At 47.4% G+C, this 17,726-nt stretch overlaps 1 protein-coding gene across 1 annotated transcript in view; it reads left to right on the forward strand.

Moving 5' to 3' along the window:
* Positions 1-17,335, forward strand: part of LOC120018661 (spectrin beta chain, non-erythrocytic 4-like) — a 52,085-nt gene extending 34,750 nt beyond the window's left edge. The window contains 19 exon segments of the mRNA XM_038961860.1: positions 1,637-1,900; positions 4,507-4,731; positions 5,066-5,155; positions 5,245-5,523; positions 5,934-6,064; positions 6,885-7,089; positions 7,552-7,797; positions 7,890-8,024; positions 8,219-8,463; positions 9,156-9,294; positions 9,412-9,496; positions 9,687-9,883; positions 10,088-10,693; positions 10,745-11,184; positions 11,265-11,338; positions 11,442-11,757; positions 12,955-13,122; positions 13,238-13,280; positions 13,476-17,335. Of these exon segments, the coding sequence (XP_038817788.1) occupies positions 1,637-1,900; positions 4,507-4,731; positions 5,066-5,155; positions 5,245-5,523; positions 5,934-6,064; positions 6,885-7,089; positions 7,552-7,797; positions 7,890-8,024; positions 8,219-8,463; positions 9,156-9,294; positions 9,412-9,496; positions 9,687-9,883; positions 10,088-10,693; positions 10,745-11,184; positions 11,265-11,338; positions 11,442-11,757; positions 12,955-13,122; positions 13,238-13,280; positions 13,476-13,739 (4,152 nt within the window). The 3' untranslated portion in view covers positions 13,740-17,335.
* Positions 17,336-17,726: the final 391 nt, after the last annotated feature.

The raw sequence follows: 17,726 nt of genomic DNA on the forward strand, positions 1-17,726 counted from the left end.
ATATGCATGCTGAGATATTTTGGCCCAGTTGGGAGTGTGTCTCTTCACAGTGCAGCTGGGGTGTGCTTCTCCAAATGAGGACATCCTTTGTGTGGGCAGATCGTGAGAAGACAGAGATGGATCGGAGGGAAGAGGATACTCCACTGACGGTCCAGCCGTTAAGCGCAGCAGAAAAGCAAATGTCCTCCCAACTGGAGTATACAATAGAGATATTTCTATGCTTAAGCCTTAAGCAGAAGCAGTACTGTGTTTCGGAGGAACGGGACTGTTTTTAACTGATCACAAAGTGAATTAACTAACTAGCATTTCAATCCTTCCACATGAAATGCACACTTAACTCCAATCAGTGAATTACATTACAGGGGCTTGAAATGCAAATAGATTTTTTTGGGTGGGCGGCCCTATAGGCTCTTTATGGTGCCTTGGGGAAATGGTGAGTTCAGGCAGGCCATCCTTGTTTTATGTCCTTGAGCGTAATATCTGTGAGCTCTGCTGTGCTGACTCACTCAGATCCAGCCTCCCCCCCCCACACACAACCCACCTCTGACAGAGAGTGAATTACAATGGGGGGGAGATGTTAGATCATGGGTAAGTTAAATCTCCTCTCCGGTCGTCACTGGCTGATGTGTCTCCATGGCGGCGAATATTAAGTGAGATGATTGCGTAGTTTACAACCCCCGTTGCCTGGAACACTTGCGTGCACTCAGGCGCACAGGAGAGAGAGACAGAGAGAGAGCAAGTGTATGTCTGTCTGCCTCTCTGAGTCTGTGATGGTGTGTCACGGCAGGCAGCAACTCAGTGTGCTCTCCTCTCATTCGCTGGCTCAGTCTCTGGGGTTGCGGTTGTTATGCGATTAAGCTAGGCTTACTGGAAAGAATCGTGACTATGCAGAGAGCTTTTAAATCTGGTTCTATTCTGAAAACACCTGTGTGTCATGAATGAAATCAACAAGAAATGAGTCAAACCTGAAACCTCCAAACTGATGAAGACAGACAAAGGAGAGATCCATACCAGATGATTCAATCAGGAAGTGAAATGATGTTATGAGAAGTGCGTTTTATCTGTGAGCTCAGACCTCTAAAGGTGAAGTGGTTTTCTGGGCTGCCAGGGCAATGCAAGCCCTCCTAACCCAATTTGATGTGCACTGATAGGCCAGAGTCAGGAGCAGCTGGTCTGGAGCCCAGGCTGTAGCCTCGTAAAGGTGTACCACTGAATCACAGCTCATGCTTACAAGCTAACAATGGAAGGCATTTTCTTTGTCAATTTACGTGGTAACTTAGAACCCATTTTATTTACCTACCAGAATTCTCAAATTGTTTCTGCCTATGATGGAACTATTTACAGAATGATTTCAATGGATAAAATCCTATATTTACGACAGTAGATTGTTTATGACACCAATGTTCCATAAGTGATGTAAATATTACTTTATTTTCATGTTATTATAACTTCCACTCATCAATGTCTAATAATTCTAACCTCTCCCCCCCCCCCCCCCCCCATCTCCCTTTCTCTCTGCTCCATCTCCTCATGCTCCCTCTCCATTACCCTAACCTTCAACCGCCATCCTACATCTCTCTCAACCTCTTCTTCCTATCCTCCACCTACCCCCCCCCCCCCCCACTCCATCCTCCAGGAGGGCCAGCAGTTGATCCAGGAGAAGCCCGAGCTGGGCCCGGTGGTGCGGAGGAAGCTGGGGGAGATCCGGGAGTGTTGGCAGGACCTGGAGAGCACCACCCAGGCCAAGGCCCGCCAGCTGTTTGAAGCCAACCGGGCCGACCTGCTGGTGCAGAGCTACACCAGCCTGGACCATCGGCTGCACCAGCTGGAGGGACAACTGGGCTACGTGGACCAGGGTCAGGACCTGACTAGCGTCAACAAGCATCTCAAGAAGCTCCAGGTCTCTTCCTCTTCATCATATGGTCCAACTACTGTTACAGTTTTTGGTTTTGGTTTTGGTGATCAGTTAGGAGTAGTTGGGAATATTTTTGGGTATGGTGAAGCTATTGTCATACATAATGAAAATGTAGGTTAAAGTTGTTGAATATCGCAGTGTATCTCTATATACAAAAACCTAGGGTTGTTCTGTGTGAATTACTAATCCTTTATCATCCATTTTCTATGAATGCCGTGCTGCCATAGGCTTTTGTTTAACAAGAGCAATTGGCACTCAACGCATCACCAGTAAGCTTGGCCTACACTCCAATGGGCTGTCATTGGAGAGTCAGACTATTCCACTCAAAGCATGGCTCTACAATACATACTGGGTTGAAGTAACTGTTCAGTGTTTCCAGATTTCTATGAAATATGAGCTATAATTAATTACAATATGAGTTAAATAATTGCTTATGTTAAAAAGCTGCGTTTCTGTGTTGGAATGGTGTGGGTGTACCCCAACAACCTGAATGGTGGAGGCGTATACCGGTTCCAAAAAATATGAACGCTAGTAGACCACTGATTGGCCAGCTCATCCTCCTCAGGAAATAGCAAGCATTTTATAAAAGGTCTGTTTGAGATACAAGTTTGAGGTGGTTTTTTAAATGTATTTTTTAAATTCAATTTTATGCTTTGGCCACAAATACGAGTGTAGGATGAGTCAACAACATTATTTGGGTATGAGTCAACAGAATATGAACTGTTAAAAGTTAGATTTTCACTGGACAATTACTTTTAGACAAAATGTAGCCTGTGCTACATTTGAATAAACACTAATGTTGATGCTAGCCAACAACCTATACAGTAGGAGGAGGTTCATGTTTTTTACTGTCCAGGATGCTCTACCTCTGTTCTGTCACTACTACTGGGTCCACCATACATCTTATCATTTCATCATGCGTCTCTCATTCTCCTCTCCAACAGCATGCTGCCTCTAAGGGCTGCTTACAGTTCCTTTTCAGCCTGCCATTGTGCTTTGTGTACAGTACGCTCCACCACCCAACCTCCATCCAGGGGTACAGTAACCTTTTCACATCAGTTAATTTCTCTCATGGGTACTCCAATCTCCTTTTCTTTCCTTTCCTTTCTTTTCCTTTAATTCCTTCCTTTCCTTTCCTTACTTCCTTCCTTCCACCCTTTCATTTTTTCTTTCTTCCTTTCCTGTCTTTACCTACCTGTCCTTTCCTTTTTCTCTCTTAATTTCTTTCTTTATCCCTTTTGTACTCTAATTTTGATATTTTTTTCTTTCTTTCTGCTTCCTTCCAGCCACTACCACTCACTCATCCCGTCCTGCTGTTCACTCTGTGATCTATGGTGTGAGCAGATTCACTGTCTCATCCCGTCCTGCTGTTCACCCTGTGATCTATGGTGTGAGCAGAACCACTGTCTCATCCCGTCCTGCTGTTCACCCTGTGATCTTTGGTGTGAGCAGAATCACTGTCTCATACCGTCCTGCTGTTCACCCTGTGATCTATGGTGTGAGCAGAACCACTGTCTCATCCCGTCCTGCTGTTCACCCTGTGATCTATGGTGTGAGCAGAACCACTGTCTCATCCCGTCCTGCTGTTCACCCTGTGATCTATGGTGTGAGCAGAATTACTGTCTCATCCCGGAAACTCTAACATTTAGCTTCATATGGAAATGTATGAAAATCTCCACTCCACTGTATGTGTCTGTGTGTCTGCGTGAGACTAAGAAATGGTCCTCTCTATTAATTCAAGGACCATTTCTGTCAAAGTTAGAAATAATGTTCAATTCCCATGTTTTATTTTATTTGTGATTCAATGCATATGCGTTGGGGTAACGTTTGTGTGTAAGCCAATAGAAAGTGTGCTTATTCTCGTGCTAGTCTCTGATATGTGTCTCTGAGAATGTCAGGGGATTCATTTAACCAGATAGAAGGTACTGAGGCAGCCATCCCGAAGGCTCTTTTCCTCCCAATTCCTAAGAATTCCCAAAGTCAAATCATCATGTGAATTCGTAAGGGATTGATCGGCCTCATACTGCCTCCTACTCTAATTCACTTTACCATGGCACTCATGCAACAACTCTTTGCGTCTGGCCCACTTTTCGAAGTAGTTAGCCTCAGTGACACTACTTCACCTCCCTGGTGATCTCAACCTGATGTTTGTGTCCCAAAATGAGTGTCACTGCCCCCCCCCCCTCAGAATTACCTGACAGCTATATGGCCATTCTGGAGAAGTAATTGCCTTGTAGTCAATTGCAGTAGATCTAACTACTATCATTCAAACACTTCTCATGAATTGTTATGACAGACTGACCAGTAGAGCAACTGATCATGTACACCTAGGAAAGCCATCAGTGGCTGACTCCTGAGTTGGATGTTGTCAGGATATTTTGGTGAGAGGGGATTGATAGAGGAACCAATGTATCCTCTCAATACTCACCAGGCCTCTCGCTGTCCCATGGACTTCCTCCCTCTCTTTATTTCCTAACCTATCCTTTCTCCCTCCTTCCTTCACTCGCCCCTCCTCAAACACTTCAATTCCATCCCTCTTTGCTTCCATTCTACCTCCTCTCCCTCTCACATCCCCCGCTCCCTCTCTCCAGACGATGGAGTGTCAGATGGAGGAGTGGTATAAGGAGGTGGGGGAGCTGCAGGTGGCGGCGGCCTCCATCCCCCAGCAGGGCCAGGTCATGGACACGGTCAGCGAGCGCCAGTCCGCCGTGGAGACACGCATCGTCCGCCTCATCGAGCCGCTCAAGGAGCGCCGGCGTATCCTTCTGGCCTCCAAGGAGGTTCACCAAGTGGGCCGGGACCTGGAGGATGAGATAGTGAGTGGCCGTCCTGATCCACCTCCGATTATACCCACACAAACCACGCACACTTACAGACACTTAGAGACACCCGCACACCTCCCTCGGTCTACTCAGACCACTTCACGCATACATTTGCTTCTAAAAGTGTGACTTACAAGTGTCATCGACAAGGGTTAAAGTGTTGCTTAAGTCGGCGACTAACCCCCTTTTTTGTTTGTTGAAGATGTTATCTTGAAGAAAGGTGTATGTAACTCTAAACTCATGCAATACCATGCTGGTGATAACCCTAGAACAGTTACCAGAGTTTGCAGGTGCTTCTTTGCTGGTTTAACTCGTGATGTGTTTGCAGCTGTGGGTGCAGGAGCGGCTGCCTGCCGCCACGTCTCAGGAGCACGGCTCCAGTCTACAGGCTGTGCAGCAGCTCATGAAGAAGAACCAGGTGTGTGGCAGCTAGCTGAGGATAACAACATCTTTACAGTACATGTCTATCTATCTATCTGGACATCGTCTTTCTGTTTCCCCCCCCAGACTCTGCAGAGGGAGCTACAGGGCCATCGGGCGAGGGTGGAGGACGTCCTGGAACGAGCTACTGTCATCGCCTCCATCCGCAGCCCCGAGGCTGACTGTGTGCGGGCGGGCCTGGAGCAGCTCAGCGGGCTGTGGGGTCTGCTGTGGGCCGAGACGGAGAGAAGACAGCTGGTGCTGGATGCCATGTACCAGGCCCAGCAGTACTACTTTGACACGGCCGAGGTGGAGGCCTGGCTCAGCGAACAGGAGCTGCACATGATGAACGAGGAAAAGGGCAAGGTAGGAGGCTAGGAGCCAATCGCCAGGCTCTGATGTACTTAATCTGCCCGGTTACCTTTTTACAGTAAGGTGATTGGCTTTTTGAAGAGGGAAAAGTTGTATCTGCATAGGTGTAGTACAATGTCATTGTGTCCCTCCAGACATCAGCAACTGTACATGAACACCAGTGGAGGCTGCTGAGGGGAGGACGGCTCATAATAACGGCCGGAAAGGAGCAAATGGAATGGCATCAAACACCTGGAAACTGTGTGTTCGATACCATTCCACCAATTCCGCTCCAGTCATTACCACGAACCCGTCCTCCCCAATTAAGGTGCCACCAACCTCCTGTGATGAACACTGCCCTTGAATGGTTAGCATTTCAAAGTTTGTGAGAATGGACTGTCAGTGTGTTGTGGCCTCCCCTTCAGGATGAGCCCAGCACCCTGCAGCTACTGAAGAAGCACCTGGTACTGGAGCAGACGATAGAGGACTACGCTGAGACGATAGGCCTTCTCTCCCAGCAGTGCAGACAGCTACTGGAGATGGGACATCCAGACAGGTCAGTGTTGGTGCCCCACAAACCTTTCACCACGCTACACCACACCAAGACTTTCGTGGGATCGAAAGTTGGTTATAGTAGCTGTAAAGTGAGTGTGCCATGAAATACACATTTAAAATACTGCCTTAAAAGCTCAAAGGAAATCCCCTATACGAGAACTAAGGATCTCATTTTGTGACTTGATTGAAGAGGATCCAGGGCCTCTACACTCTATGTCTACTGGGTGCTGAGGAGTAACCCGGTAGTAAATGGCAGACTGCTTGAATGACAACCTCTGTAGAGAAGGTAGTACAGTACAGTAAAGTAGGCCAGTCATGGACTCCTGTTACTCTGTTATGGCAGCAGAGTGAATCATGGTGACATCAGGGTCAGCACTGGGTCAGTAATACTTCTCTGTCTCTGGTGTCGATGCTAACGTCGCTATCATCTTAGCTCTTAGCTGTTAGTCGATGCTAGACCTGCATCTCTGCACTAGTAGGGTGTTGGTTTTTTATGGGTTGTCCATGTTGTTCTCATGTTGTTCAGTTTGCTTTGTAAGTCTTATCCTCCTCACATTTACTCCTTCTGGAAACTCAACACTGTAAAACCAGCTCATGGTTTTACATGTCCAAATGAGTTTCACTTCAGGATCTCAGCTCCCACACATTACCCCTCAATTTCACCCTGTTTTTACTATTTGTCTCAAACCCTGTCTCTGATGTGTGTGTGTGTGTGTGTGTGTGTGTGTGTGTGTGTGTGTGTGTGTGTGTGTGTGTGTGTGTGTGTGTGTGTGTGTGTGTGTGTGTGTGTGTGTGTGTGTGTGTGTGCGTGTGTGTCTCAGTGAGCAGATCAGTAAGCGTCAGTGTCAGATGGACCGGCTGTACGTGTCTCTGAAGGACCTGGTGGAGGAGAGAAAGTCTCGTCTGGAGCAGCAGTACTGGCTCTACCAGCTCAACCGCGAGGTGGACGAGCTGGAGCAGTGGATCGCTGAGAGGGAGGTGGTGGCCAGCTCGCCAGAACTGGGACAGGACTTTGAACACGTCACGGTCAGTGGGACCTGAATGGACAAAACATTCAACAATATGATAATCCTGGTAGTCCTCTGTAGCTCAGTAGGGTAGTGGGTTCGATTCCTGGGACCAACCATACGTAGGAAATGTATTCCTGCATGACTGTAAGTCGCTTTGGATAAAAGCCTCTGCTAAATGGCCTATATTGTTATAGCGTGTGTCTAAAAACTGTTGGCAACGGAGTTAATATGGCTCAAAGAATGGTATACAGTACACTGTATTACTGCTTAGTAAGGAAGTAGCATGTATTTAAATTGAATTTGTTTTGCTAAGTAGCCCATTACCGTTTTAGCAACAGTGCTTAGCTTGGCCAAACAGATATTGATCATCCCTTCATTCCTCTCCTCCTCTCTCCTCCTCTCTCCTCCTCCTCCTCCTCTCTCCTCCTCTCTCCTCCTCTCTCCTCCTCCTCCTCCTCTCTCCTCCTCCTCCCTTCAGATCCTACAGGAGAAGTTCACAGAGTTTGCGTCGGAGACGGGCAGTCTGGGTCAGGAGCGTGTGACGGCGGTTAACCAGATGGTGGATGAGCTGATCGACTACGGCCACGCCGACGCCGCCACCATCGCCGAGTGGAAGGACGGCGTGAACGAGGCCTGGGCCGACCTCCTGGAGCTCATGGAGACCCGGGCACAGATGCTGGCCGCCTCGCACCAGCTCCATAAGTTCTTCGCCGACTGCCGCGAGGTAGTGTTTCTACCATAAGAAGTGCCAAGGGATACAGGTCTGTGTCGTGTTTTGATGTGTCTCTGATTGGGCGTTATCGCATTGTGCTGCAGGTCTTGGCCCAAATCGATGATAAGCAGCGGAGGCTGCCCGAGGTGCGGGCGCGCCAGGGTGGCACTGCCAACACCAGCACCCTGCAGAGGCTCATGCAGAGCTTCGAGCACGACATCCAGCTGCTCGTCACTCAGGTGAGGCCCCGCCCACTATCACTTTATTTTACGTGCACATAAGGCTAAAGAAGGAAGACTGAACAAAACAAGCAGTCAATGTGGTAACACTTCACATTACATTACATTTCTCATCACATTACTACAGTAACTTTTACAGTGTTTTTAGTTATTCCTATGTCATTCACCACCCGTCTCTGTCTGTCTGTGTCCAGGTGAGGCAGCTCCAGGAGAGTGCGGGTCAGCTCCGGACCATCTACGCCGGGCAGAAGGCTGAGGCCATCGCCGGCCGGGAACAGGAAGTGATGCATTGCTGGAAGGAGCTCTTGACTTCCTGCGAGGAGTGCCGAGTGCAGATCACCACGGCAACAGACAAGCTGCGGTTCTTCGGGGTGGTGCGAGACCAGATCATGTGGATGGACAGCATCATCTCTCAGATCGGCACAGGGGACAATCCAAGGTATACAATTGTGGTCACAATTGTATATTTATGGTTTAGGCATACACATTCTATTAAAGTGAGGTGAGCAAGAGAAAAAAAGAAGGGTGAAAAAAGTTGACCCTTTTGTTGAAAATACTATGGGCCTAGCAACCTTAGTTCAACACCTAGGAGAGGCTGAAAGATAATGTACTTCAGCTAGAATCCAAAAGGAAGTTATGTATCTCTTTACTAGAAGATTGTCTTTTTTTTTATGTAAAGGGGGCATTCGTTAAACATTCAATGAAATATCTATATTTACGGTTTGTATATATGGTGTATCTCATACTGCTCTGTATCATCCCCCTGTACATCTATCAGATGTGATTGAGCTGCAAGTTCAGGGGCCTGTTTTGATTTTAGTACATTATCATAATACAATTCAAAACGGAACTCATTTATGTTACGGAAATGCCAAATATGGAGAGCTGCACCAAGAGATGCAGAGAGAGCACAGAAAACACAGAGAGCAAAAAAATAATAATGAAAAAATGTCAAGCAATGCACTGTAAGCAAGTTTTAATATAGTGTTATTTTCAAAATGGCTGCCTGGTGGTGTATATGGGGCTGACCTGGCCCTTGTCTTCCATGGTGTGTAACCCTGTGCTCTTCTCCTTCACTGTCAGCATTCCCTCCAGCGATATAACGGGCTCTGGACTCTCTGGTCCTTTCAGGGATGTGTCCTCAGTGGAGGTACTGATGAACTACCACCAGGGCTTGAAGAGCGAGGTGGAGGCGCGCAGTAAGAGTGTGCTGCAGTGCATCGAGATGGGCAAGACGCTGCTGGCGGCGCGCAACCCTGCTGCTGAGGAGGTGACAGCACTGTTGACAGGGTTCTGCCATAGAACATAGAGGATGGTACTGTAGTTTAGATGACATTTACAGTCACTCGTTTAGATTAAACTCAATGGAAATGCTTTGTCTTTTTAGATCAAGGAGAAGCTGGATACGGTGGTGGCCAAGCAGTACGAGCTCTCTGAGAAATGGGACAAACACTGGGAGGTCCTGCAGCACAGTGAGTCCCTCTGACTTTACCTGAATGTAACTACTCTAGTACCTGGCATCTCGAGTCTCTCATTGATATTATCCCAAGGCATTCCATAATACAGTTTGAACCACAGTAAGCTACAACTGAGCAACACTGTGTGTGAGATTTGATTCCCATTGTTCTCAGACACTGAGTTCCTCTTTCTCCTCTGCCTCAGTGCTGGAGGTGCACCAGTTTGCCCAGGAAGCGGTGGTGGCCGAGGCCTGGCTCACAGCCCAGGAGCCCTTCATCAACAGCAAGGAGTTGGGCGCCAGCGTGGACGAGGTGGAGCAGCTCATCCGCCGCCACGAGGCCTTCCGCAAGGCCGCCGCCACCTGGGAGGAGCGCTTCAGCTCGCTACGACGCCTCACCACGGTCCGTCACTATCCCTAGCTAACTAACACTACCTTTAGCTGATGCCGTCTTTCTTCTGGTTGCTTAGAGGCTTAGAGGTTGTAGAGCACAGATTGTTTGAAGTGACTTGTCAAATGGCATCATGTTTACGGTATGCTTAATTTTGTTGTAGAGGAAATTCTACAATGAAATGCTGATGTTTAGTTAACCTCGGTTTGGTTCCAGGTGGAGAAGATGAAAGCGGAGCAGAGTAAGCTCCCTCCCACCCCCCTGCTGGGTCGAAAGGTGTTCCTGGACCCCCAGGAGACGTCCCCTGCCCGGAGCCAGGGCTCCCCCTTGATGAGACGGATCCTTTACGAGCAGGCCGAGCCCAGAGCCGAAAGGCCCCCCCAGGAACCCTCGCCCTCTTCCGTGGCCCGCCGCCTGGGCTCCACCGTAGCCAACTACACCCCCATCATGAACGGCTCCAGTGGCTACCGCAGCAGTCTGGAGGCCCGGGCCATCCCCATGATGGGGGGAGTGGCTGGGGGTGTAGTTGGGGTGGCAGCCAGGCTGGGAACAGCCGCTGTGGAGGCAACAAATTTAGGGACCACCGCCGCCATGGAGGTCCGAGGGGTGGCAGCAGGATTTGGGACTGCCGCCTCTGAAGCCAGAGGGTTGGCAGCAGGATTGGTCACCCCCGCGGTCGAGGCCAAAGGGATAGCTGCAAGCTTGGTGACTGGGGCAGCCGCCGCAGTGGAGGTGAAAGCCTCGCAGTACCTCCGGCAGCCTAAGATCAAACACATGGACGACATGGTGACGCCTATGCTGGTGGCCTGTAGGCTGGAGAAGGCGAGAGAGAAGGAGGTGCGAGAGAGGGAGCAGAGAGAGAGGGAGAGAGATATTGTGTTAATGGAGCCAGCGCCGGTGATGCCGGTGATGGCCGAGGTGGTGCTCCAGGAGATGGGGAGGGAGGGGATGGGCAGGGAGAGGTTGAACAGCGAGCCCAGCAGCAGAGACCACCGGGCGGGGAGCAGCCGGTCGGAGCCCCAGCAGAGAGACAGGGACAGAGACAGTAGGGACAGTAGGGACAGTCACAGGGAAGCCAGGCTGGAGCGCCAGCACTCCAGTGAGGTGCTGATGATCCAGGCGCGGCGGGATGAGCTGCCCCAGGAGGTGTGGCGGGAACGGGCCGAGCGCAAAGAGAGGAAGCTGGAAAGGCAGACGTCCAGCGAGCAGGAGGGCCACGGACACGAGGGCCGGAGGAAAGACCGCCACCGGACGGAGAGACAGGAGTCCAGTGAACACGACACAGCCAAGGAGCAGTCAGACAGACGTTCTACGTGAGTACTACATTGCGCCTTGGCGTCATTAAGTGCTGTTTGCAGAAAGGTGTATCACTTTTTGTCTTGGCTGATTACAGGGAGAAAAAGTCAGGTGGCCAGACCTTGTTTGATATAGTGGAGCAGCTAAAAGAGAGAGAGGCAGCAACGGTGAGTCTTCTGTTCACCAGCTATGCCACCTTTATTACACAGATAGAGTTATCTATATATAAATACTGTTAATGAGAGTGTTTAACGGCTATATGTTGTATTTATAGTCTAAGCTCTGCCTTCTCTCTTCTCTCCTCAGGCACGAGGGGAGGTCCCTAAAGTGCCGAACGGCGTGCCAGAGAAGTCTTCCGGACGTCCAGACCGGCCGCGAGCAAGGGATCGCCCCAAGCCCCGGCGGAGACCCCGACCCAAGGACCCATCTGCAGGAGAGGCCACCACCCGGCGGTCGCGCTCGGCGCCGGAGCCAGGAGTGGCTCAGGGCGTGAGCCCTTCGGTCCCCCAGCCGCCCAGCCACACAGCCCACCACGAGGGCTTCCTCTTCCGCAAGCTGGACATCGAGACCATGAGGAAGAGCTCTAACAGGTGGGCATCCAGGTTCCTAACGGGGGAGGCTGACAAAACAACCAGGCATGATCTTATGAGCATGCTAAGCTAACAAACCAACTGACTTTACCTACGAAATGTTCAATTGGTGCATGTCACTGGCATTAACATATGTTCCAGCATCTGATTGGTGCCTTAGGTCTCGGTCGACATATACTCCAGCATCCTATTGGAGCTTTAGCACTGGTCTGACATACTGTATGTTCAGACATTCCTATTGGAGCTTACGACCCGAGTTGACATATGTTCTTGTAACCTATTGAAAATAGAATTCTGGGTTGACATATGTTCTAGCATCCTATTTGAAAATAGCTATTTGCTTTAACATATGCTCTTCTAGCATTTTATTGAAACTTCAGATCTCTGTTTAGCCTCTGATCAGAAGTGTATCAGAATGAGAGTTTAACCAAGAGATAGCCACCAGCCATTCCACTGCTTGCAACATGCATGGTGCCTAACCAACACGGTCCCTGACGGAGAGCGGTCTGGTTGATGGATGTTGTTGCTGGGCCTAAGGTCGAACCTGGTGCTGGTTCTGGCCCATAGCCAGTACGATATGCAGCCATAGCCATGCTACCCGCACAGGTCCCTGCAGAGACCCACACATCACTCCGCTTCCTCCCGAGAGACGTTTCGTTCAGTCGGCCATGCTTGGTGGCCTACCACGGGTCTCTGGCCCCCGGATGACTGAACCGTCCGCCTCTCACTGCTGCACTGCCCCCTGGAGGCCATGGCTGACACGCAACGCAACAGACTCATCCCACAAATGAGACCCACTGCTCACTCACCAATTGGATGAATGTTTCTGATGTACATGTAATGCTATGTACATGCCAAGGTAAAGCCTAGCTTTTTGTTTGTTACACTCAATCATCTTAAGAGGTGAGATGAATGTTCACTAATACCAATACTGTCATTTAACCAAATGCTCTGTTTTTTTTCTCTCTCCTGTTGCTCCTTGCTGCTGGCTGTTCTTCCTACCTCTCCACAAAGGTAAGCCACGTGTATGCACCTATGCACGCTACGGTCGGCGGTTCATTGTTTGTTCGGCAGTGTGTTCCCCCTCGGACCACTCCGGCCAGTCATCTTGAACGCCCCCAGGTGAGTGAGGTTAGGTGGCATTAAACCTGTGGTTGGTTTTTGCTGAACGCGCCCCGTTTCCCCCCCCTACAGCAGATCCTGGGTCAACCTGTACTGTGTGCTGAACAAAGGAGAGATAGGCTTCTATAAGGACGCTAAGAACACCACCACACCTTACAACAACGAGCCCATGCTCAACCTCGGCCACTGCCACTGCGACGTCACCCTTGGATACAAGAAGAAGAAAAACGTCTTTACACTTAAGTTAGTACTCTGCCTTTTAGGTATACTGTCAATCAGGGTCATGTTGTTTGTCTTGTCTACCGTATAGATAGCCATTTTGTGTGTTACCCTCAACTTCTCTGTCCTTCTGTTTCAGAACGAAAGACGGAAGTGAATTTCTGTTCCATGCAAAGGATGAGGTAAAAGGCATTCAAAAGTTGACTGCTCTTTCATGGAAATACAGTCATATAATAACAATGGGATTCTGCAATGTTTGTCCGTGTGCCAAATAACTTTCTTTCTGTTTCTCACCCTCTCTCTTTCCCTTTCTTGTTCTTTATCATTCGTCCTGTTCCATGCTCTCTCTCATCTCCCTTTCTCTCTCCGAGTCACAGGATGATCTAAAGGCCTGGACCACCAACATCAACAAGAGCATTGCAGAGCATGAGGAGATTGCCAAATGGGGTCAGCCCCAGCCTACTACCTCATCTACGGACGAGGGCACGCGCCGCGACGGCAGCAAGGCCGATAAGTCAGAACGGGGAGAAAAGTCTGACCGGGGGGAAAGGCCGCAGAGAGCCGAGCGCTCTGAGAGGTCGGATAAGGGTGAGACCAAATCGGACACCAAGCGTTCAGAAAAGTCCAGCAAGAAGAAATGAGTTTGATGTTGTGCGGTGGGTGGGGGAAAGGGAGAGTGGTATAAAAGACTTCCAATCAAGACCCAACCCTTTCCTCTCATCTGTCTGCTTCAGTTCTATTTAGTGTCGAAAAAGACAGGAAAATCACCCTGGTGAACTGACATGAGGGATTTGAAGCACGAATATCAGTGTACCCCTCCTCGTTGCCCTCTCTCTTTATCTCTGTTGCTCTAAGGGTGTCAGACCTGGTCACTAACACTTATTGCCTGGCTCGTTCCACCTCTGCCCTCTGGTGGTGACACCGGTGCACTGCAGAAAGCAGATGATCCTCCTAGTCAGGGCAGCAATGTGAGAGAGATGGACACTCATGTAACAAGAGGGTTGTCACTGGTAGTATGAAAAAGTAGCTCATAACGTTTTACGTTTATTTTTTGTAAGAGATGAGCTGTATCTGTATGTAACTCTTGTCTGTCTATTTATGTATTGTATGTCTAGAACATCCAATTGTATACTCCCAAACAAAAGAGAATGAAATATGCCTAAATGTTTTTCACAACTGGCCTCTTTTTGGAGAACAATTATTTTCTGTTTCCTTTTTTGTATTTCTGCTCGTTCACTCTGCCATCATTCTTTTCTGGACTCTCTTTTCTCACTTTGACTTTCTTCAGTACAAAACTGTAATATCATCAAACTCATCCAAATTTAATTTGTACAATTCAACATTGAGCCAGAGGAGAAAGAGAAGAGGCAGGTAACATCAGCCTTCACAAAGCTTGTTCTGGCTTTTGAATGGATGACCTGGAACTTTTACCCGGAGGCTAGGCTGGCCCCCACGGCCATACTCAGCTATGCCTTCATCTGGGGCCCCCGAGAGGCCCCCAGGGACCCAGCAGCCATAGCCACCCAGCACCAGAGGGATAGGACTGGAAGCCATCTCGCAAGACCAAACCTCCCCCTTTCTTCTCAAAGACGTGGTAATCGCATTCCACATACCCAATCAACATTATTTTTGTCCATTCAGAAAATATCACAATGCTTTTTATAGACAGTCAAAGAGAAATTAAGTTGTGTGTGTCTGAGCATGTGTGTGCGGGTGTGTGTGTGTCTGTTCAGCTGCTCACCACTCCCAGGGTTTTCATAGCTCAGGTTTTTTCGTTCACATCTGCGTCCTCAGTTCTCCCTCAGTCTTCCAGGCACTGCCGTTCCACAGGCCAGGCTTCTAACAACTCAACTAACCACAGGAGTTGATGAGGACACAGCAAGGATCTAAGTTCAGGGGCCACACAGAAGTGATATGGTGCCGATTGGTCACTCCAAAGCCTCAGGAGTGCAAGTCGATGTCAGATGGATGTAAACAAAAGCTTCTGGATGAATGAATCACATGCATGTCTTGCTTGGGATATAAATCTCTTGTTGAGAGGCTTTGCATAGCAGTCCGATCCTATGTTCCTCTCACAGTATGTAGCGATCAGCAACGATGTTCACTTTGTCCCTCCATGCATCATACAATACAATTATCTGTTTGTCTTAGCACTGCAAAGCCATATTTGGTAACGGGAAGTCTCACATTATGGAAGCTAGTGGACAAATCCTTTGCCTGTTCCTTACATCAGAGATTTGTACAGAAGTGAGGAGTGACGGCGACGAGATAGTACAGTGCAAATATCATGAAATCTTTCCTGAGTAGCTTTTTCTACCTTGTTTTTTAAACACATTTTATGCATCTATATAGGCGTTGAATGCCAAACCAATGCAATCCATAACGCGTGTTGGACACAACAAGGCAAGGATCAGCAGAACTTATTTTTGAATGAACATAACTATCACATGGAATGTGAAATACAGTACAATACATGACATAGGACAAACTCAGATAGGGCACTGTGGACATCTGTGAGATTCTGTGGTGAATTTTGAGATTCGTATGACACACTACTGAGAGGCATACAGTACAATTAGCATAGTGTAGTGGGAGGATACTAGCAATAAACTGCTAGTCTGCTGAATTCTTGCATTCAGGAGTTTCACTGTGCAGTATTCACTACTATCTATTGTTTAGAGTAGACTTAACTTGCCTGGGCAACTCATATGGAGGATGTCTCATTCCAAAAACAATATGCTCAATACAAACGAGTTCGTTTCAAATTGATGTACGCAACTGTCTTAACACTAATTTGGATGTCTCCGAATGGTAACTTTGTTTGGAAATGTTGCTTACCATTGCATTCTCTGTGTACCGCTGTCACAGATATCCTATTTGTATGCCATAGTCTCACTCTAAACAGATTGTATACAGTCAAAGTATTATGGTGGCTTAGGGAGGTTGCCAGGAACTTATTGTTGATGCGAAAAGAGAATTTATATGCAACTTTTCCTTTGCACTAAAACACTCCCCCATTGCACAGTGCTATTGCTTGAGGAGCAGTGGTGCTTAAGGGTCCGAGAGGGAAATGTGTTTATTTCATTACAGGAGAATGTTTGAATTATCTTCATGAATGAACATTAAGTACACTAGCCTGAAAAGTCTGACAGTATCATGTTCAACCATGATATGAGATTTCACATTGCAGTTTTTCATGCTCGTCTGGCTTGTTACACTTTACTAACAGCTGTAATTCCAGCTACAATGCATGAAGTACGAGTTTCGAAAAGACATCACATCCTAAAACCAAACATGCCTATACAATTATTCATGCTATCTGGATAAATTACCAGTAGTCATTTTCCAAATGTGGGCCAGCACGTCTGTTGTCATGGCCAAGGGCCCGATCCATGTTATCCTGTACTTTTCTGTTTCACAGAGGGCAATTTGAGCTTATAGACTTTCAAATTACAAACCAGCTGGATGTTGTTAATGACTAGAAAGCACAATTTTATAACCTACAGTTGATACACACAAGCATTAACATGTCATAGGGAGACTTGTGAGAGGAATCCCATTATTGATACAATGCTTCTGTATTAGCTGTGCACTCATGATGTTTCAGTTATGTTAGAACATTGCGTAACTGGGCATCTGTAATGTGTGATGTGCGTTAAGTCCTGGAGTGCTTCCTTCATGAAAGCATTCACACCGCAACTGTTACAAATCAATAGTCTAATGCCATTATAAACTAAAATCCGTATTTTCTAGAAAAATGTAATTTTTTTCATTTCAGGGAATAATGATTACGTTGCTGTTTTCATCCAGGATGTTCCATTGTTATTTGTTGACAAAGTCGATGCTCAACACCTACTGTTCATTTCCTGACCTTTGACCCTAGAGCACCACTGTTTTTAGGAAACTACTGAATGGATGTTTTGCAAAGTTCAACAGCTTGATGACCTGTACAATATGTAATTGCTTAAAGTATTTTCTGTAAAGAAAGAATTACATGTTAGTTCAACAAATTGAAATATCCAAGGGGCAAATGGTTCATTTGTACAACATCAATGGAAAACATCACAATATCAGGACACAGAAGTTGCATGAATTACATAGTCCCTATTATGATACTGCTCTGCATGTTTTGAAGTCTCATCCCGTCGCTATACAATCACTGTACAATAATGGGGTGACACACTTACGTACATGGAAAAGGTGAATGAATGAATAATAATGTATAAAACAGATCCAACTTAAAACCATTGACTGTGTACAGTTGTTTCTTTGAATTGATAAATACAAATTGTGATATTGAAAAAAACACTGTGTTGTTAATTTTGTTTACATGTGCAGTTCAATGCCAACGTCTTGTCAATTGGCTCCACAAATATATGCAGGCCAAAGGGCCATGTTGGACCAATACTAATTCCAGTTACATTACACCTTTTTCTAATTATGCAAAGAAGAGTGAAAGTATTTACTGTATTTGATAACTGTTTTAGTATTAACACTGCTCGTGCATAAAAACATACATTTATGTATCACTGCTACTACAGCTAGGGACAAAATAGCAGCAAGTCCACATAATATTATTGAAGCTAACAACTGCAGACCTTCAAACATCTTATCGGTTCACGCAGTTT

Source organism: Salvelinus namaycush, chromosome 23, assembly GCF_016432855.1.
Source record: "Salvelinus namaycush isolate Seneca chromosome 23, SaNama_1.0, whole genome shotgun sequence".
NCBI classification, from domain to species: Eukaryota; Metazoa; Chordata; class Actinopteri; order Salmoniformes; family Salmonidae; genus Salvelinus; species Salvelinus namaycush.